The sequence below is a fragment of the Argopecten irradians genome, chromosome 7 (genome assembly GCF_041381155.1).
Source record: "Argopecten irradians isolate NY chromosome 7, Ai_NY, whole genome shotgun sequence".
In the NCBI taxonomy this organism is placed as follows: Eukaryota; Metazoa; Mollusca; class Bivalvia; order Pectinida; family Pectinidae; genus Argopecten; species Argopecten irradians.
The window spans coordinates 41,015,161-41,038,925 of NC_091140.1; the positions used below are offsets into that span (position 1 = coordinate 41,015,161).

General features: G+C 35.2%; 2 protein-coding genes across 3 annotated transcripts in view; both read left to right on the top strand.

Annotated features, from left to right (window-relative positions):
• The window catches only part of LOC138328447 (uncharacterized), a 33,773-nt gene extending 26,977 nt beyond the window's left edge, over positions 1-6,796 (top strand). For both annotated transcript variants that reach the window (XM_069275253.1, XM_069275254.1), the window contains 4 exons: positions 2,134-2,335; positions 2,973-3,059; positions 3,561-3,677; positions 4,789-6,796. In XM_069275253.1, the coding sequence (XP_069131354.1) occupies positions 2,134-2,335; positions 2,973-3,059; positions 3,561-3,677; positions 4,789-5,157 (775 nt within the window). In that variant the 3' untranslated portion in view covers positions 5,158-6,796. The remainder of the gene's footprint in view (positions 1-2,133; positions 2,336-2,972; positions 3,060-3,560; positions 3,678-4,788) is intronic.
• Positions 6,797-11,091: 4,295 nt separating this feature from the next.
• On the top strand, positions 11,092-22,079 carry LOC138328448 (uncharacterized). The gene is made up of 9 exons (XM_069275255.1): positions 11,092-11,264; positions 11,838-11,870; positions 13,486-13,783; positions 14,359-14,408; positions 15,199-15,414; positions 16,084-16,279; positions 16,625-16,714; positions 17,400-17,504; positions 21,152-22,079. Exons 2-9 carry the CDS (start codon positions 11,839-11,841, stop codon positions 21,434-21,436), a joined length of 1,272 nt encoding a protein of 423 aa, XP_069131356.1. The 5' UTR covers positions 11,092-11,264; position 11,838; the 3' UTR covers positions 21,437-22,079.
• Positions 22,080-23,765: the final 1,686 nt, after the last annotated feature.

A 23,765-nucleotide genomic window follows, 5' to 3' on the forward strand; every position in this document is an offset into this window, starting at 1 on the left:
TTACAAATTTTACTGTTTCTGTCTCCAAATACGGAAGGGATGTTGAAGATTACTAGCGTAATGCACGTGGTTGACTTGTTCATGTGTTCTTCAGATAAAGTTACGTGAATGTGATCGACCACATCGGGGGGATGCTAAAGAAATTGTCTCTGTCGCTTTCAAGCTGTTGAGTGAAAAGAATGGAAATTATCTCTCATAGATGATTTCGACCAGCAAGTACAGTATCAGATTTACATCTAGGTTCTAACGCAGGGAACTCCCTGAACAGTATCAGATTTTGCGTTATGACATCTTTGTTTACATCAGACCGCTTATACCATTGCTGAGTGTCACGTGACAAGTCGCTTATTTAGATGAAAATCGCTTACACTCGAAGGCAGAACACGATATATAGTTACATTTACTTAAAAAAACAATAAACAAAACTTGATATTTCAATGCATTAGTGGTTTGTAATACGCGTCATATAACCTCTGTATACATTTGACAAATCAGCGGGCGGGGAACCAATAAAAAAAGACCTTACATCATCGTGTTTAGAAACCGGGGTCCGTCTCAAAAACCATAGTATCTTACTGATGATCAATCAAAATGTCTAAGTATGTTTTTTGATGCGTCATTTATCCAACAAATGTGCGTATGGCGCAGGACGCGTGGCCTTCCCTATCACTACACTTTGATTGGCTTGCCCAAATGATTTACGTGTGTTGTTTGTTTGATTAATTAACGTCCTATTAACAGCTATGGTCATGAAAGGATGGCCTCCTATGTATGCGGTGTGTTGCGTGAATGTTGTGCGAGGTGCGTGTTTTGGGAGACTGCAGTAAATTCATGTTGTGTCTTCTTGTATAGTGGAACTGTTGCCCTTTTTATAGTGCTATATCACTGAAGCATGCAACTGAAGACACCAAACAACACTCCCCACCCGGTCACATTATACTGACAATGGGCAAACCAGTCGTCCCACTCCCCTTATGCTGAACGCTAAGCAGGAGCAGAAACTACAACTTTTATAGACTTTGGTCTGTCTCGGCCAGGGGACAGAACCCAGAGCCTTCCTCACAGGGGCGAACGCTCATCTCAAGGCCAAAAGTGAGGCAGTGCCAATGGAGGCATTAGGAAAGATAAAGTAAGTTAGGAAGAATAGAAAAGATAAGATCCTAAATTTAGTCGCCTTTTACGATCATGCAATAAGGGCAGCAGGTACAATTCTAACGCCCTACCTGCAGGGCTAACAAAAATTGGTTACTTGTTGTTGAAGATTTCATGTGTGTAAGGGGTACCAGTGGGGAAATCATTGCAAACAAATTATCATTAGATAAACCCAGAGAAGTCTGAATGTTTTTTCTGGTTGTTGGACATTATTCTCAGAAATCATATTCGCTACAGAGTCGCTACACGTACTGAATAGAAACAGTAAAGTACAGTTTTAACCGAAAAGTTATGCTTGTATACTATGTATTTCACCAACTTGTCCAAGTACATGTAAATGTATATCAGTATAGTGTATATTTGACGGAAAACTTGTTAGCATAAGGAAAAGGCCCTCTTCACATTATGAACAACTTTATTGAAATAAATAAAAGGTTAAGTTTCATATCGCAGGTTGTATTATGTTCCTGGCGTCGTCATAATTACAATGGGTTAGTTGACCATTTCTGCGCCACACGGCAAAACTTCAATTTATTATATTATAATTGTTATAAAAAGATTTTTAATTTTTTGTTTCGGAAAGGTAGCCTAGTGGCCCTTTCATGAATATCATGAAGTTGATAATCTTTTACATTGAATGTGAAAGCATTTGAATTATCATTATTCAAAAATGAGAATAAGAACTATGGCAGCTACCCTAGGTAACTGTGAAAAGAACAATTTGTCAAGCTTTCCTATCATTGCTTCCTAATAAACAATACTGTATGGTAGCCTTCTTAGCTTTTTGGGAAGCTAACACTTGTTTTTTATGTCTACTCGTCTGAATACCTGCAAATTAAATTTCTTCACTTGCCTTAAGCTCTCAGTACTTTCAGTACTTTGATTTGGTAGTTTTTTTCTCCTGGTACTCCGGCTTTCCTCCATCAATAAACCTGGCACGTCCCAAACCAAACCTTTAGTCATAATATATTGTTTTCTTAGGCTGAGTACCCTAGCTAGTGCTAAATTGTCGGACAACAACCCTGACATCACCGACTTGAGCGACATGAACAGACCCCAGAAGATTGCGGAGAAGTACTCAGAGCTATATGACAATGAATGGACAGATGCGTACGAGTATCTCACCTCCAGCTCCAGACAGGACCATAAGAAAGCAGTGTCTGTTTTACTACAGATATTGGAGGTAACTTTTCGGAAGATGAACTCGATAAAATTATAGCCGCATTATTGGATAGATTTAGATAGTGTTACCCTAACCTAGTATAACCCAGACTAACTATTTAGTATATAACTGATAGGAGGTTAAATAAGATTGAATTCTCCATTAATTTTGTATATGTTTTGAAGAAATCGGATGATTTATCTGGTGTTTTAAAGAACTATTATTGGAAGTTAAATAGATAATTGGAATGCCAAGATAACAGAATTGCATCACTAAATTGAAGTATCTCCGCAACTTTTAATTATTTAATATTGATATATTGCTATTCAAATAACATTTTATCGAAATATATTCTTTAAAGTGAAACATGTATGAAGTCAAAAAAAAGAAAATATTGCAATTAATTAAAGAAGCATTTTCATCCGTCATAATTTCAACAGATAATTCCTTTGTAAAAGTTAATTTTGATGTTGGAAATATTTGCAAATTGTAATAGTTGTGAATTATTAAAGCAATTTAGATTAAAAAAAATTATTTCCTTGTTAAAAAGTAATGGATGTTTGGTGACTGAATGGATTGAATGAGATTAAGAAGACACAAGAGGTTTAATTAATAACTTCAAAACTTTTGAAGTTGGTGAATTTTCTCGTGATTTCAGAGCTGTTTCCAGTATTGCAAGTCTATGGGCAGAGACCAGTATGATGATCTTTTCAGGATTGCATGTTCTCCGCCCTGCGATCAAAACGTGAGTTGTAGAAAACATAGAAATTCAAAGTTCATCACTTACAGGGTAACTAGATGTAATAAAACTCCAATGCCAAGCTAACTAATAAATAGAATACTGTAAACATGAATACCTACTTGAGGGGAAAATTTGCCTCAAAGCCTTTTCACCGCGAAAATTTCAATGTGCATGAAGCTTTGTGATTTGATAAACTGTATACCAATATAATTATAATAATCAACAGTCCGAACTTATTTATCACGAAAATTACTCCAACGAGAAATGATAAGCCTTGCAAATCGTGAAATTAAGCACTCGCGAAAATATCCAAGTTTACAGTACTACAAACGCTAGTGTTAACATCTAAATGTATTAGCAGTATAGTGATTGAATTGTATTCGCATTTTGAACTGTACTTTACAGACAAAATTTGTGCATGTTTTTGAACCTGCTTAAGATTTAGAAAAAAAAGAAATATCGTTTAAGGTTGAATAAGAACGTGACATTGATTTGTTTTGTAAGGATCAGGCATCGGGAGCGATTGGTGATACGGGACAGACTGTAAAACAGGTGATTTCACAGAAGGTGGTAGAGCTGAGGAAGGTATCTTTCCAACAGTCACTAAATACCATCAAAGAGGTGCGTATTTATACCAAATAATATTAACTATGAAATAAAATGTTTTAACACAGATAAAATAGACCTATTAAAGTCTAGCTTGCTACATAAAAATGTCAGATATGAAAACGCGAAATTGAAATTGCCGCCAAAACAAACTTAACATAGGTTTACAGTGTGTCATGTGCGTTTGTCATCCAAATGTACAACACCACAAACTGTACAACGTCTCGTGACAAAATGTACAACGTCTCACTACAAAATGTACAACATCTCACTACAAAATGTACAACGTCTCGTTACAAAATGTACAACGTCTCACTACAAAATGTACAACATCTCACTACAAAATGTACAACGTCTCGTTACAAAATGTACAACGTCTCACTACAAAATGTACAATATCTCACTACAAAATGTACAACGTCTCACTACAAAATGTACAACGTCTCACTACAAAATGTACAACGTCTCGTTACAAAATGTACAACATCTCACTACAAAATGTACAACGTCTCGTTACAAAATGTACAACGTCTCACTAAAAATGTACAACTTCTCACCACAAAATGTACAACGTCTCACTACAAAAATGGAAATCTTTTCGCTACAAATGTACAATTTCTCACCAAAAAATGTAAAACTTACCACTGCAAAAGGTACAACTTCTCACCACTAAATGCGAAATTTCTCATCACAAAATGTAAAACTTAACACTATAAAATGTACAAATTCTCACCACAAAATGTAAAACTTCTCACTACAACACGTACAATTTCTCGCCACAAAATGTACAACTTCTCACTACAAAATATACAACTTCTCACCACAAAATGTAAAACTTCTCACTACAACTCGTACAACTTCTCACCACAAAATGTACAACTTCTCACTACAAAATGTACAACTTCTCACCACAAAATGTAAAACTTCTCACGTACAACTCGTAAAACGTCTAAATCCAAAAAAACTTCTCATCACAAAATGTTAAACTTTCACACAAAAAAATGTACCAATTCTCACACAAATGTACAGCTTCTCACCAAAAAGAACAACTTCTCACCACAAAATGTACAAAATTAATATAAACATGTCATTTTAAGTAAAGTGAAGCTGTTTTTTTTATATCCAGACTTACAAACGGAAAAAGTCAGGAGAATTTGTCGAATCGACGATTCAGGAAGTGTCCGTTTATATGGATAAGTGCCTCGAAATTTCCTGGTTAGCCTGTATTCAGGATCCACCACTTGAAATAATTTCTGACTTTCCTCCCTTCTCAAAAGTGGACTTAAACATTGTTCGCAAGTACACAAAGAGTGGAGAATATGTCGATTATGTCATCTGGCCCGCTTTGTTGCTAAGCAACGATGGCGCACTTTTGTCAAAGGGAGTAGTTCAGTGTAGAAGGTCTGCTGATGATGGAGCCAGGCCACCAAATGACCAAAAAATGCGACATCTGCAAAATTACGGCACCCAGATTGAGGATGATGATGAGCAATAGAAATGTTATTGTTTGATGATTGATCCATTTACATGTACCCCTGTAATTTAACAATGAACTGGTTCAGCATCAGAACAAGAAGTGTTCATTTATATGATCAGGGGTGAAAATATTGAAAGAGAGAGAATGTGGATGATTTGTGTAATCATTGAATGATAGTTTGAATGTTTCATTTAAAATAACTTAAAGCTTACAATGCAAGTTAAAACCATTCGTTTTGGTAACTTGTTTTCGTAAAATTAAAATGGGCACCCAACGATGGCCGATAAAAGGAATGAAAGAACAAAATAGTTTTAACTCAGCACGAATGTTAATAACTTGCATTATTATCTTTAGATTGTTTTTGGATTAAAGAATATTTAAAGAATTATTCCAGATGGCATTGGAATAATAATCTAATATTAGTATGATGAGAGTGATTTAAATGAATGGAATGTCAATTTTTTTTCCCTGATTTATACATTAATACTCCACAGAGGCACCATTTTCATTGATGTTTAATGATTATGGTAACTTAAGTGATATCCATACAGTGGCTTAGATATCTGTACTGCATATTAATTACTTATTTTTAGTATCTTATTAAGATTTGTTAAGCCTTGCCCATAATTTATGATAATTAATGCATATACTGAAATACAATGTTTCGTGAAGTGTTGTATTTTATCTTGTTTGATCAATATTTTCATTACATCATTCATTTGATATTTAAAAATGCTCCATCTCCGACGAATGATATTTTTTTCTCAATAAAAAACAGGAACCGACGAATTAGTATTTTTCTTCAGTTACAAAAGTTACCTACTTTACACCGGGGTACCATTACCACCATTGAAAAGTTTGAGCTTATTATTTTACTTCTAGATAAAAATATTAGTAATAATTAATTGCGTCCCGAAAACAAAATTCCATGGCACTATGCCCTATGTGGAATTAAGTACTGATTGTGCACTCACCAAAAGAAAAATAAATAATTTCATATGCATTTGTGTGTTAGACACATATACGCACGATTATACATCAGTTATTGTTCAAATGATAGGTACGTTTATTCTCTGTCGGCGGTGGAGCATCTTTATGGATGTTCTAGTAAGCTTTTATGTTCAACTTTCATTGTCGTATATTTTATACCTGACCACAGAAAGTTATCGATATGATCAATAAAGCATGTATTTTGAGATATTTAGAGGTCTTGATATACCTACCGTACTATGTTAATTTAAAACAATATTGAACAACTGGATTTTCTGTAATTCTATTCTACATGTAAATGTATATTACATATATTGATACAAAATGGACGATTTGCCTACGAAAGGACATAATTATTAATACGTTTTGTTTTTAGGAAAGTCATTTTTATCTGATTTTATCTTTAAACATGTTGAGTTGTAGTTTTAAACATTTTATTCTTAAAAACAATCTTAATAAAGAGCAGTTCATAATTAATATATAAAAATATTTAATTAATATAACGTTTGGGTCATCACAAGGGTCATTTCTTAACCCCTGCTATTCTAATGTAATCGAGACAAATATTTCCATGAATTAATTAAGGACACAAGAAAAACTTTGAGATTTGGAAAATATATTAAAGATGCTCCACCGCTGACAAATGGTATTTTTTCACTATCAAAAACAGCAGCAGACGATTTAGTATTTTTCTTCAGTTACAAAAGTTACTAACTTTACACCATTACCACCACTGAAAAGTTTGAGCTTCTAATTTGACTTCAAGTTAAAAATATGAAAAGTAATTAATTGCATCCCGAAAAAATTCCGTGGCACTATATCCTATATGGAATGAATTGCGCATGCACGAAAGGCGAAATAAATTATTTTTTATATATTTTTTTTGTGTTAATTAGACATATATATGCACGATTAAACACCATTTATTGTTCTAATGATGAATATCATTTATGCTCTGTCGGCGGTTGAGCATCTATAATCAATGAGATAGAGCAGAAGGAGCATCAAAGATCGTAGAAGCTTAACAATCACAACACAAATGTGCATATTATTCTATGGTTACATTAAGTTATTTCTGACCAGAAGGTTTCTATATGTAGCAGCATACTATAACTGTCTTTACCTACCCTGTATTTATTTCTTTTATGTGCATAAAACATGACTTAATGAAGTATGTTTATATTGAATTTTGTTTTGTCGTGTGATATACATATACTTATATTGTAATAAGCATTTAGAATTTAGAACTGTTTGAAACTTAAAAATATATACATTTGATATAAAAATGTATTTTATTTTCTTTGTACGATTGAGTTAAATTCTTCTTATGCTCTACACGAGTTAAATTTATATTGATCACATTAGACACTGACCAGTCATACTACGTCATATGTTAATGTCATAAATATGGGGAGATGTGTGCAAACATTCCAGTTTGAATCTAAGAATTTACGAGTTTATGACTTTGCTTTGAAATTATTTGCCATAAGTACTTGCAAACTTGTGGATCAGCAAAATGTTTGTATTTGTTGCTTTGTTTTGTTTACTGAAAGGCTAGTGATATGTCAAAAATTAACATGCATACAATTTGCTTGGTTGTATTTCCATAATTATTGAAGCACCACTCAATCGCATGTAGAGCTGTCAAGAAAAGAAACTGCGCATGCGAAATACATTTTTGCCGGGAAAGGATTTCTGAATAGAGAAAGCAACAACTTAGGGCCATTATTAGGCAAATGCTTCACTTGAGTAGTTGGCTTCTTTAAGAATCAAATAAATAAAACAAAAGATGCCCGACTGTGACTAACATATTCATTAGTAGAGATTTACAATAGATCAGATAAGAACTATACAGACGTGCTAATAACTTGTTTTATTTATTAATTTGTTTACATTGCTCCACTAGCAGTAATAGGTAATAACGTGATGTTAGTAGTTCTAAATATTACATCGTTATATGTTAAGACGTCTTTAGTACTACATTGATATGTTTTCACTTAATTGCCATATGAATTATACATTACGTGTAGCCAGTAAATAAGGAAAATGTTGATATTATTTTTCCCATACTTGACAGGGTTATTCCGCGGTTGCTAGGGAAAAAATAAAAAGATGTCTTTTACCGGGGTAATGAAAAGACAACTCACACGTGCTAGACAATGACGTCATCAATACATGCGTTGACCATTTTTACGCATAGCGACGTTCATGTCGACTGCATTTTCACCATTTCTCGTTAAAGTATGGGAGAAAAAGAATTTTACATGGGCCAGTCAGGTGGACATGCATATCTCAACCCTCGTGAAATACTTTGACCATCAACCCTCTTCAAGCCTCGGGTGGATTGATTGCCAAAATCTTTCACTCGGGTTAAGATATCCCTGTCCACTTGACAGACCCATGTAAGATTCAATTAATCCATGACATGAGGATTCTTGTGCCAATGTTAAAAGATGTGGATATATTTGTATATAACATCTTAACATCTCAGATACGTTTTTATGATTTTGTAAATAATTTTGTATTAAAATCATTTGTGCCATAAGTTTTATACTCACGAATCAAGAAGAGCTTATAATATGTTAGTCAGCACCAAAAGTTAAATTTTCAGAGTTGCAATAATTATTTGCGTAAGTTTAAATTTTACAAGCACACACCTTATGTTTTCTATAGATTACCGTAAAAATCATCAACACATCGAAAGTTTTGCACGGTTATGGCACATACAACTTTAATGCAATATGTAACTGTACTGTGATCTATTTTTTGACGCTAAGTTATATTTTCCAAAATCTTTAAATTTTAATATATAAATGCATTATAATTCATAAAAAATAATTCAAATATATAATTTAGTTCGAACAAAACGGGACAAAACAGAAAATTGCCCATCCTGTTTAACCCCCCATAACTCACAAGGGACTCCGACCTGACCTTAATAATATGTCATATCATGATGTCCTAACCCCCGGGTATCTGTAAAAAAAAATGCATATCGGTCATGACCACCGGAAGGCCCAAATTGACACTCATCCTTTTACCTAAATTCATAAATCGCTTGTAATTTGTACATCAGAAAGTTTACTGAGTTTGATTTTTACTGAAAATATATTATATGTGTACAATTCCTTAGGGATTTCATGTTTGTCAGTTTGCAATTATGATATATATTGTGTTGCAATATTGCCTTCCACATTATATCAAACATCTGATGATATGAAAGTAAACTTACTGTACATCATAATTATGTTTTAAATACTGTATATTGACATAATATTGACACCTTAAATTCCGCGATTTGATGGTTGATGTGATCAAATCTATGACCAAGTTTGTACATTTTATATATCATGCATGGCTTTGAAATTAAAAACATTCAGAGAATCTGCGTGAGGTTACGTTATTTTCTTTATAGATCGATTGATGAGTAATTATAATTGTTCAACAAGTTGAAAAGCTTGATATCTTGATTAGTAAATTTTAAAATTATCTTTCTTTTCACAATGGTAAACATCAATAAAATTAAATGCATTAGTGAAGACTCCGGATATATATAGAGAATAGAACATAGTGTTCCGGAAAAGTAAGCGTTCTCCCATCAAACTGTATAGTTGTTCTTGTTCAAGGGCGATTGAATTTCGCTTTATTCGCGGTCAAAAAAATATCCGCGAACATTCGCGAATACAATGGAAAGGGCAAGAATGACAATTGTATAGCATAACACTGTCACAAAGTCCCGCAAAAATAAACAATCAAACAATATATCCGGGTCAAAATAAAAATATAGTTGTAGGAAATGCGCCTTACCTTTTCTTATACCAGACGGAGTTGAGGTATTTTTTTATGAGAACATGGCGTCGATTTAAACAATTCCAGTCTTCATCCCCGTGTACACCATGGCGATGAAAATCATTCTATCCTCAACAAAACAACATCTGTCACAAAAATCAAGATGATGTCAACAAATATTCCATACAAGCAAAATAACCAATTGAACTATCTATATAGTAGTTTTGTTAGACTGACAGCTGCCTAACACATTTAGAGACAGAACACTGTAAAATGTTACCTAAGAATCTGCTCTGGTGAGGTTTCAGTATCCACATTAGTCAAAATGTTTTTGTGATTTAAAAAAAAAAATAAAAAAAGAAAACAAAAATAAATAAACATTGTCTCTACATATTATATATGTAGCAAGTTGCCATATAAAAATATGTCAAAAATCTAACTTCTATTGAATTGTTTGTAGAAATTACCAGTATTCCAGCTATTTTGTACAAATACATTCCTTACATTTCGTAGAGAGGTGAAAGGGTTTTTTTCATTACTTTTTGTTTTGTTTTTACAGTTAAAGAACCTGTACAACGACACTACGTATATGTATATATCAAGTTCATCTTTGCTCTAAATATTTTTCCCTGCAGTTATCAGTTTGGCCAAATAATAAACATATTTGCCTTTACAATCCAATGAGGACACTAAGAAATTCGGAGCTAAAGCTAAAGACTTTTAAGTATCCCTTCAAATATTCTGTCATCGATCGTGTGTGCAAATGACGAAACTAAAGTGTCAGTGCAAGTTAAAAACATTTTTCATATCGCAGTACCACGGCAAAATAAGGAAAGAGCTAAGTAGATTTGAATAAGGCGGCACAATGACTGATAAAAGGTAACTTACATATATGGGTAGTTCCTGGTATACATTTCATAATATATAATACAAAAGAACAAAACAAATCGTTGCTACTTTGTAATTGTCTAAGGGCACGGGTTTAACTCTATAATTTTACAAGCAATACAATTACCCCCTCACGAGATATGCCGATAGTTTCAATCTATTGACTTATACAATGGGTTTTAGTTTATGGTTACAAACATATTGTAAATAACCCAAGGTATTTGTCAATGCATTTAATTTGTTTGTGAATAGAGTAACTGCTAACCACTTCCTGCTTGTTTTGATAACCCCAATTGGGCCCCAAGTTCCAATATACGTCACCTGTACATACCGCAAAATGGCGACAAATTGAATACGTTTTGTTTGTTGATATGTAGCGTGCGGTTATACAAGTAATCGGGACTGCCCTTTTCTCTCCCGTGGGACTCAAGACACCAACAAGAAGGATCCGGATTAAAGTAAGATCAATGTGCACAAACTGATAGGTAAATTTTGTATCAATGGTGAGCTTATCAAATGTGAAGCTAACGAAGTATTGATATGCATTCGTGACATTTTAACTTTCTGAACATGACTAAGGAAGTTTGTGATTTATGCAAGAAACCTTGATTTTTATTCAATTTTTAAAAAACTAGTTACTTCACGTGATATATTTAGCTATCAGAGACTGAAAAATATTTTTTACTACACCTGTACGTAAACCGAAAGTAGGTGTAAGCATCAAATCAACCCAGATCAAGTGCAGCATTCTTTCCTTTCTTAGATAAGAGTTATCGTTCCTTGGCTACACTACAGTACAACATGGAATGCGCTATCGAAGTATTCTCGTACGAATATAAAATATCCTACTAACTATGTATTAGTCTTTTGCCTTGCCTTTGCCTTTTTGATAAACAAAATATGCGAAGTTGTATCAAATTAAAATAAACAAATTTATATATTTTATTATATGATACTATGTTTGGTTCTTTTAAAGATTTATAAACGTCTCTGAAATGTTTTACAATATATAACTATGTGATATTTTTCAGAATGAGTTATAATCGCGCAGTCCCTGGATATGCGTAAGTTTTGTATAATACCATAAAGTTTAATGAAATATATTTAAAAAAATAGCAAATACAAATGTACCAAAAGCGCCATTATTTACATGTATGTTAATACACTTTATGTTAAACAACGATTATTGATTAATGATGTTTAAAGATGCTCTGCCACTGACAAATTGTATTTTTTCACTATCAAAAACAAGAGCAGATTTTTTCTTCAGTTATAAAAGTTATTTACTTTACATCATTACCACCATTGAAACGTTTGACCTTTTAATAATACTTTAAGTTAAAAACATTTAATTACATCCCGTGGCACTTTATCCTATATGGAATGAAGTACTGATTGCACATGTCGGCGATGGAGCATCTATAATAACTTGTATTAAAAATTAACTGCATATTATATTAAACAACGATTACTAACGATATGTTTTATGAAATGTAAATGTATATAAAAGAGCAACGAAATGATAATTATATATCTTTAACGTGACAAAATTTGCTGCATTTTTCATATCTTTTAGGGGTGGTGGATACATAGATTTCTTGCCGATTCGATTGGAATATTTACTGACATTTTGCAACAAGTGTTCTGTAATTGTTCATACACATTTTAATATCATTGAGATCAATTACGTCAGCGTAATCTCAAACATTTCACATAATGTACACATGTATGTATGGAAATAATTTACTCATTAGAAAAAGAATTAACTATGACCTTGTGGTATAAACAAAATGTTAATCAACAGCTGTAGTGTTTATTCAATGTCCTGAGAGTTGAATAACACCGCCTATTGTGGTAGCAATATAAATAGAGAATTCCTTTTTGTTTCATACTTTTTTAACCTATGATAAATGGTCACAGAAGTTAACCTGCCTAATATGTTAACCCGTTTTATTCTTGAGAAATTTATTGAAACCCACAAGTTTTGATTAATTAAATCTTAGAAACCATTAAAGGCCAATGACAAAACATGTATGAGGCCTTATAGGCATTGATAACAGAGCAGATTTTACATAATGTAAAACCCTTTTGTTTCTGATGGCCTCTGTATGTTTTCGGTGAAATCATTTAAAAATGTCACAGATACTGATAAAATATAAAACTGAAATGAGCTTGTATACAACTGCTTATTTTTATCTTTACTTTTTTCATAAAAAAATAAATATGATTAAACTAAAGAAATACTAATTCGATCTTTTTACACGTGTATTATTTTTTATTTTATTTGGAAAATAAGATAAATAGAAACATCTATATAATATCAGCTGTTCCATACATACTACAGTCGTACAACGGAATACTGCAAATACACTGTGCTGGTAAAGGGTAGCAGTATTGCACGGTGAACAAAAGAATTCTTATCTATGTAAACAGTGTTCTTAATCATTCGCCCGGTGTTCCTTTGTTTTCACTTAGAGTATATGTTTAAGTCGCCATTGTGCACGTAGGGACTGCATTGGCCATTAGCCTTTCACAAGGCTGTTTGCTAGGTACTGACCTCAGGTAGTTTGGATTACTCGACTTGGATTTGATAAGCCTGGCGGTTCATAGGACATAAAACAAATTAATTGAAAACCTGCTGGTATTGTAAATACTAGATTAACTATCTAACAATTGCAGGAAGACTGTCCGTCCGACTTCATCGTCCTCATCGCCAGCTGGACGACAGAGAGCAAATCACAGCTCCCATATATTTACTTCTGGTTACCATGGCATTGTTGGGATGGGTCAACCAAAAGCCGTACCAAAGTTTAGTGTACCTGTACATTCGGCAAGCAAGCCACCAGCACCCGAAAAGCCACTCCCATTGGCAGACTGCTTACACAGGTTGATGAAAGAAACACCAAATGTCAAAGAATTGTACAGGCGAGCTAGTTTTATGGATGCACTGAATAAAGTGAACGAAGATCTTTGGACGGTAAGATGAACATGAACATGGTTTCTGACATAACTCTTACATATTATTTCTGCGATTTTTAACATTCACCGTGTTTTCATTGGTTCCTGAACTGCTTTTTAATTATATTTTCTCGTTATCGTTATTTCTAAATATTTCTATTTTGAGGGAATAATTTTCCAATTTCCTGATATGATCCTAATATGATCTGTGCTCAAATTAACATTTTTATTTTAAGTTGGTATTCACGTTTCATGATCCTTTCTATTATTGGGGGCCGCGGTGGCCAAGTGGTTAAGATGTCTCGACATATAACCACAAGCCCTCCACCTCTGGGATGCGGGTTTGAATCCCATGTGGGACAGATGCCAGGTACTGACCGCTGGTCGGTGGTTTTTCTCCGGGTTCTCCGGTTTTCCCCCACCAACAAACTTGGCACGTCCTTTCATGACCCATGCTGTTAATGGGACGTGAAACTAATAAAACCAAAAAATCTATTATTGATATTGTGGTGATAAGTTATTTCTGAATATTGAGCAGAACGAATCTTTTTATGTCCTTGCAAATTATGAAACATAATTCCAATTTCTTTATAGCAAGCGGCTACAAAAGCAAAAGAAGATCCAGGGACAATATCTAGTATAGAGTAAGTATACACGAAATATAAAACACAGGGCCCAGCACCATAAAGCTATTCTCAGAGAGATGTTTTACTCAAGCATATGATTTTACATAGGCTTGGGTAAAATATCTGTCTGAGAAAGTTTTATGTTGCGGGGCCCTGATGTCTCCTTACATCAAAAGTTTTTTATCACGTAGCTAACCCGTCCAGGACCCGGTTTCATGAACATTTCTTAACTTTAAGGAATTATTTAACTTAGAATTATCCATAAGAAAGCATTACAGATTTTAAGGAAGGTTCCTTAACGTCCCTAATGCTTTCCTACGTTTAAGGAATTCTTTAAAGTTAAGAAATTTTCATGAAACTGGGCCTAGTGTTATAAAACATAACTCTGTCATACAGCCATATCATTAATATCGTAAGACACATGTGTAATATCACTTATGTGGCGTCACATTTAGTCATAATCAATATAATATATTATGACATATTATGACGTCGCATGATTGTCTCAGTAGGCGGATACGTCACAACCAAGCCGGATTTCTACTGTTTGTATTTCTACTATTAACAGTTATTTGAGGAATATAATATTATACTCATGACTATGCGATATGACATTTATCAAACTCGTTAAATACGTTGATATGCCACTTGCCTAAAAGCTGGTGGCATACAAAATAATTTAAATCGTTTGATAAATTTCAGATCACATTGCCACTAATGTAAGATCCTCCATTGATCTTAATGTTGTAAAAGGAAATTAACGTTTGTTTCGCGTAAACACAATTTGAATATATATTTTCTCGGTCAGATGGAAGAAAAAAGAAGAAAAATTTATCGTTGAAATCTCACGGCTGACTGCAGAGGTACAAGATTTACAATCACGGTTAAAACCCTCCCGGAGTGATAAAGGATCTAAAGACGTTGCAAAATATGAGAAGGAGATAGAGAGACTGAAGAACGAAAATGAGGATTTACGGAAAGATTTAAAGTCTACATTTGCTGAAAAAGATCGTATTCTGCACAGGTAATCAAGATGAAGATTCATCATCATTCTTATATTCTCTAAGTATATGCATATATGATGTCTCATTTGCCACTGATTGCTTGCTGGATAATATTGCATAACAAAGAATATTTGTCTGAATTTGCTTTTATGATTTTTGAAGTTAAAAAAAATTCATGTTTAAAAATATTCGTGTTTCATAACAATCATTCCAATGTGTAAAACGTTTTTTTTATATATATATATATATATTCGTAGTTCCACACCACTCACAACAACAAAGAAGTTTCTAAATGATGAATATTTCATGTAGCAGTTGTACAACACTTGCAACATAGAGTCCAAAGTTTAGCTTTCATGTTGTCCAGTACTTACAATAAGATAAAATCCAAAGTTCTCTGACATTACATGCATTGTATGATGGTGTAAACATGTTAATCCAGGTATATTGATACGACAAGATGTGGAATAAGCGTATTGATACACAACTCAGCATGATTCAAGTGGTAATGTTTTGTTTTGTTATCAATACCGTGTTCTTTGACCTTCAATATGAAAACAACATTGTTCATTTTTGCCTTACTACCATTTAAGAAACTATGAAGTTTTCAGTTTTGCTTTCATTAAACCACGGAAACTTTTGTTTATTCCTCATTTTGACACGATATTGTTTATTGTTCTTGCGTGAAGGCTGAGTAAGGTAGCGGGAGCTAAACTGTCAGACAATAATCCCGACATCACAGACCTCAGCGATCCCAATCGTCCACAGAAACTGGCACAGATGTACAACGAATTGTATGACAATGTACATTCGGAAGCTATGGAATCATTTCACGACAAATTGAATGACAAAGGAAATGCTCACGTCCTTCTGAAAATGTTTGTTGTATGTATATGGCATTTTGAAAGTATAATATCTATGTAGTCTAGTATGTCCTTGTGAAGGAACAAATACTAGTGATGAAATAAATATTGCAACAAATCTGTTTGCCTGAGCGCTTTTGCAGCTGCAGTTGCTCTTCAGGGTTTTTTGTTTATAGATGACGTTGATAAGGGTGACAAAGCATAAATATTCAATTATAACATATTATAATATGTTCAATGAAATATTTGTTTGTCTTGTTTATTTTTGTATTTATAAAAACAATACTAGGCCATTTCGAATTTTATTACGTAAGTGTAGCGTTCTTATGACTTAAACAATAGTTATTATGTTTTGTATAATATCTAGGAAATCTGGAGATTCTGTAAGAACATAGGAACACACCAACTTTTGTCCATGAAAAATCTGATGGCACAGCCTTGGTTAACAACATACAAGGTAAAATAGTTTTGCTCGAATCAGAATTAAAAAAAAAACCAACTTTTTTTGTGTATTGTAGCTGAAAATAGAAATAGTAGCATACAGTATTGGAACAGTTAAATATCGAAAAAGTAATTTTTGTCTTCGTAGATGGGAGCGTTTTGATATCATTCCCATCGATATTACGATTATTGCACTACATGTACCTGGGCCCAGTTTCGCGAACATTCCTTAAATTTAAGGAATCCTTCACTAAAAAATTTCATAGGAAACTATTATAGATTTGAAGAAAGACTTCGTAACATAAGATTTTTCCTAAATTTCCGTAAAGGAGTGTTCATGAAACTGGGTCCTATAATAATTCACAGTTAGATATATGTCATTTAAGACGCCGAGGTACCGCATATGAATTTACATTTTGAATTGTGTATGCACATGCGTGTGCCGTGGGTATTTCATATATAAGATATGGTGATTAGAAAGTTCAACCATGGCATTACAAAAACATGTGGATGTTCTCTTGAAATATGAATAAGACACCTACAATTTTTAAAATGTTAAAATCGACATAAGTATACGTGTAATCAAATTCTATGAGTCTGAAACACGCAGACTTTTAATATCGTAATAATAAGTAATTAGCAGCAAAAATAATTTGGTTAACATTACTTCTAGGTGGTAAATTTTGAAATTATGATTTTAGGAACAAGAAGGATCCCAAGAAGAAGGTTACCTTGCGGAGATGATGAAAAACATCAAAGATGCTCGGAAGTTAGCAGCAAACGCGACAAAAGTGAAACTTTACAAGGTAAACTTTCAGTGATATCGGTTTCTGACCATCATATAGGTTCTTAAATGAGTGTTCATTTCACGTGAGATTTTATGAAACGACTCTTTTTTTCATACCGCTATGAAATAAAAAAGATAATGACATCAAGGCTGAATGTAGATACATTTGTATTATATTTTATTCTGCTCTAAAGTATATTTTAGGATGTACTTATTTTCGTGGTTTGCATTTTCTTCGAACCGCACAAATTTACTATTTCTGCATGTTTCTGTTTCTGATGTATAACTATATATATACGTCTGTAAAAGAATAAATGATTTCACGGCCTACTGTACAAACCAAATTTAAGCTTTCACATGTTTTAGCCTTGAGCTTAATCACTTCATAGATGATGGTAGAATATTTTTAAACCCTCCAAATAATTTTCATTGCTGAAGAAACACTTCTCATGTGTCTTATTAAGAATACTTATAATAAGCGGTATACGTACACGCATACGTATACGGATATGTATTGGGAAGGGAGCGACTATTATTCATAAAAACCTTCCATATTTTCTATTTTGCGTCTATTGTATTCATAGTTATATACTACATTGCAATTCTCTCCTCTTCTGGCTCCGATTTCTCGAAACAAAAGTGCAGACAAAAGTTTTTCTCCTTCCGTAACTTATATGAAAACTTTAGACTTAAGTCGGTTTTGGACTTAAGTTTGTTTCGAGAAATCGGGGCCAGATATCATAATATCTATTGGCCGTTGTGCAATGTAACACTATATAACGTTAACCTTGTAACCCTCCCGTTATTAAGGTGTCGCATAGTTTACACTGTGACATAGGTACAATATACACGGCAGCCACGTAATGATAGTGCGCTTTTGGTTGAACGGCTATGATAATGACAATGATATGTTTATAAACACGCTAAAGAGTATTATAGTTCTATCATGTAAATTGCAATAGTATTTGTTTATTTTAAAGCTCAACCTGGCCCGAAGGGCCGGTGAGCTTATGTCATGGCGCGGCGTCCGTCGTCCGTCCGTCTGTCCGTCAACATTTCCTTTAAATCGCTACTAGTCATAGAGTTCTGCATGGATTGTAACCAAATTTGGCCACAAACATCCTTGGGGGAAGGGGAACAGAACTTGTATAAATTTTGGCTCTGACCACCCGGGGGCAGGAGGGGCGGGGCCCAATAGGGGAAATAGAGGTAAATCCTATAAATCGCTACTTGTCCTAGAGTTCTGCATGGATTGTAACCAAATTTGGCCACAAACATCCTTGGGGGAAGGGGAACAGAACTTGTATAAAGTTTGGTTCTGACCCCCCGGGGGCAGGAGGGGCGGGGCCCAATAGGGGAAATAGAGGTAAATCCTATAAATCGCTACTTGTCCTAGAGTTCTGCATGGATTGTGACCAAATTTGGCCACAAACATCCTTGGGGGAAGGGGAACAGAACTTGTATAAAGTTAGGCTCTGACCCCCGGGGGCATGAGGGGCGGGCCCAATAGGGGAAATAGAGGTAAATCCTATAAATCGCTACTTGTCCTAGAGTTCTGCATGGATTGTGACCAAATTTGGCCACAAACATCCTTGGGGGAAGGGGAACAGAACTTGTATAAAGTTTGGTTCTGACCCCCCGGGGGCAGGAGGGGCGGGGCCCAATAGGGGAAATAGAGGTAAATCCTATAAATCGCTACTTGTCCTAGAGTTCTGCATGGATTGTAACCAAATTTGGCCACAAACATCCTTGGGGGTAGGGGAACAGAACTTGTATAAAGTTAGGGTCTGACCCCCGGGGGCATGAAGGGCGGGGCCCAATAGGGGAAATAGAGGTAAATCCTATAAATCGCTACTTGTCCTAGAGTTCTGCATGGATTGTAACCAAATTTGGCCACAAACATCCTTGGGGGAAGGGGAACAGAACTTGTATAAAGTTTGACTCTGACCCCCCGGGGGCAGGAGGGGCGGGGGCCCAATAGGGGAAATAGAGGTAAATCCTATAAATCGCTACTTGTCCTAGAGTTCTGCATGGATTGTAACCAAATTTGGCCACAAACATCCTTGGGGAAGGGGAACTGAACTTGTATAAATTTTGGCTCTGACCCCCCGGGGGCAGGAGGGGCGGGGCCCAATAGGGGAAATAGAGGTAAATCCTATAAATCGCTACTTGTCCTAGAGTTCTGCATGGATTGTAACCAAATTTGGCCACAAACATCCTTGGGGGAAGGGGAACAGAACTTGTATAAAGTTTGGCTCTGACCCCCCGGGGGGGGGCAGGAGGGGCGGGGGCCCAATAGGGGAAATAGGAGGTAAATCCTATAAATCGCTACTTGTCCTAGAGTTCTGCATGGATTGTAACCAAATTTGGCCACAAACATCCTTGGGGGTAGGGGAACAGAACTTGTATAAAGTTAGGCTCTGACCCCCGGGGGCATGAGGGGCGGGGCCCAATAGGGGAAATAGAGGTAAATCCTTTAAATCGCTACTTGTCCTAGAGTTCTGCATGGATTGTAACCAAATTTGGCCACAAACATCCTTGGGGGAAGGGGAACAGAACTTGTATAAAGTTTGACTCTGACCCCCCGGGGGCAGGAGGGGCGGGGCCCAATAGGGGAAATAGAGGTAAATCCTATAAATCGCTACTTGTCCTAGAGTTCTGCATGGATTGTAACCAAATTTGGCCACAAACATCCTTGGGGGTAGGGGAACAGAACTTGTATAAAGTTTGGCTCTGACCCCCCGGGGGCAGGAGGGGCGGGGCCCAATAGGGGAAATAGAGGTAAATCCTATAAATCGCTACTTGTCCTAGAGTTCTGCATGGATTGTAACCAAATTTGGCCACAAACATCCTTGGGGGAAGGGGAACAGAACTTGTATAAAGTTAGGCTCTGACCCCCCGGGGGCAGGAGGGGCGGGGCCCAATAGGGGAAATAGAGGTAAATCCTATAAATCGCTACTTGTCCTAGAGTTCTGCATGGATTGTAATCAAATTTGGCCACAAACATCCTTGGGGGAAGGGGAACAGAACTTGTATAAAGTTTGGCTGTGACCCCCTGGGGGCAGGAGGGGCGGGGCCCAATAGGGGAAATAGAGGTAAATCCTATAAATCGCTACTTGTCCTAGAGTTCTGCATGGATTGTGACCAAATTTGGCCACAAACATCCTTGGGGGAAGGGGAACAGAACTTCTATAAATGTTGGCTCTGACCCCCCGGGGGCAGGAGGGGTGGAGCCCAATAGGGGAAATAGAGGTAAATCCTATAAATCGCTACTTGTCCTAGAGTTCTGCATGGATTGTGACCAAATTTGGCCACAAACATCCATGGGGGAAGGGGAACAGAACTTCTATAAATGTTGGCTCTGACCCCCCGGGGGTAGGATGGGTAGGGCCCAGTAGGTGAATTAGAGGTAAATATTCTAATTCCTTCAGAAAAGAAACAATGAACCTGTATTTAGAACATTACTTGGCATTACAAACCAGGTGAGCGATACAGGCCCTCTGGGCCTCTTGTTTTAAAGTCAATATTAAAAATACGAAAATAGAAAATATGAAATATTTTAAGAATAATCGCCGCTCCCCTTCCAATTCATATTCGTATCCTATGCGTATACGTATACCGCTTATTGTAAGTATCCCTTTTACAGTATTTGGGTGTTTTTTTCAGCACTTCCTTCGTGAAAACCCCGAATATGGTTCCCAAAACGCGAATGTCATGGATTACACAAAAGCTTGTTTGGAACTTTGCTGGCTTTGTGCCATTCAAGACCCGTCTATAGAATTTATATATGACGTCAAAGCTGGGAAAAATATAGATACTAAATACTTCAGGCAATTTGACCGTTCGGGAGACATTGTTGAATACCTTGTGTGGCCGGCAATGCTTTTGCATAACGACGGACCAGTGTTAAGCCGCGGAATAGTTCAAGTTGTAAAGAAAAAGAAGGGGTGATTATCCTTTCAAAGATACAACAATTGACGTTTTGTTTCATTGTATCATTGGAAATTTGCCTAGAATGTACAGCAAAAGATAGAACACGTAATTATTCATATAATTATATTAATGTCGCTACAATTTCTTAAAATACAAATAATAGCTATGATGTTATCATACATAAAGCGATATACTGGTATACCTGCATCCTCGATATTCCAGGGGTTCCGATCACTTACAATCTCTACACCCCTGGACTATTTCATAGTGAAATTGAAGGTAGCTCAGCGGAAAACATTTGACCAATTACAGGCCAGCAAAGATTTCCTTTGACGACTACAGAGAGAGCGACACCTAACATCAAAGCGACACAGTCAACCACAGTGTACCGTTATATGGCTCTTTTGATGTACATCAAAGGACTGAATTACCTGTACTGTTCTGTTGCCACCAGTTTTACAATGAGATAGTCCAGGGGTGTAGAGATCGTAAGTGATCGGAACCCCTGGAGTATCGAGGATGGTATACTGGTGATAGAGATACAACAATAGATGATAACAAGACACTAGACTATCACGGAGTTTTGTTCGAAAATGCCTTTCTACATATGTTTTAACATGAAGCATTTACTTATAAATAAATCTTCATGCAATTAGTTGACGTTTATGGAGATATAACACAAAAATCTGAGTGTACTCTAAATAAACCGCGAAGCGGTTTATGATGAGAGTACACTCAGATTTTTGTGTTATATCTTCATAACATAAAAAATCTATTGAAATTAATCCTTATAATTCAATTTAATAAAGATAATCTCTTCAATACTTAAAATTCATTTTGGGATTATTTTGTCTATGAAATCATTACGCTGTCATCTCAGCCAATCAGAAGCAACGTCACAAAGGGCGACGCCATTTTTTCATTAATGGGCTGATAAAGTAAATTTTTAAGCCAATAAAAATGCTGGTAACAAGCAAAATTGAATTATAAATAAATCTTCATGCAATTAGTTGACGTTTATATAGCGATTAATGTTGTTACAGTTAACGAGTGATACAATGTCCAGTGTGCGACAATGTGCCTCACGTATCCGTATGACTATTAAGTAATGGGCAAGTGGATACTAAAGTTCGAACGGATCCAAAACGAGACAAAGGAGTTTCTAAAGAAATGGGCAAGGACATTTTGTAATACGTGTACCTTCAAGAGCCATGTGCTCTTTGTCAGAATTTGGCTATCTATGGACATGAACTGTCAACGTGGAATCTGGCCAATATCAAATGAAGAAAATTCTATTGTGATAAACTTTTGAAATTACATATATCTATTAATTTAATCAATCAATTGTGAAAATGATGAATAAATTTAAATAATTATTTTTTCTCCTACGATATAATGTTCAGTAATTCAATATCCTATTTTTGTAACAGCATTGCATGTTATTAATTTTATTGAAATTAATTCAATATAGATTATTTTAAGTTTTGCAATTACGAATATTGTTACAAATATTTCCAAGTATGGTATGCACATTAAATACTGTCTTAGCTATCTCTGTAAACAGACCACTCCTTAAATACGGGATCAGTTTCTTTGGGAATCAAACAACCCAATATTTTGCTATTTGACCTATATATCAATGCATTTTTCTATCAAGTAATCATTCAAATAATATCAAGACCTTTTTGCTCGAAAGATCAATTGTCTCTGTCCACAGTCCGTAGCATTTAAAGATAGATTTAAATTTGGTAGTATATACGTACATTAGAAGGCCCATTGGTAGTATGTTACATATGATTTATTAGGAAAAGGATATTATTGATTTACTTGAGGACATTTCATCTTCGAAGAACATATTTTGCATCAATCAATCGTTATCATACAATGTACATAGCGAACACCTCTGAATAAAGACCTATTTAATTAAACCACTGTTCCATGGTCATAAATGGTCTATTTGATCACAATTTTTTTAATAAAAACCACTGTTCCATGGTCCTAAATGGTCAATTTGAACACACTTATTTAATAAAACCACCAATTGTCAATGTCAATACAATTTGAGCTATGCATGAAAACCACTTTCTGTGAAGGCCTTTTCTCCTTTTATCATTGGATGGATTTATGGATACACATTCTCGATACTCCAGGGGTTCCGATCACTTACGATCTGTATACCCCAGGACTGTCTTATAGTAAAATTAGAGACAGCTCAACGGAAAACAAAACAGTTGACCAATCACAGGCCAGCAAATATTTCCTTTGAAGACTACAGAGAGAGCAACGCATAACATCAAAGCCACAGCGTCGACCACAGTGTACCGTTATACGGCGCTTTTGATGTACA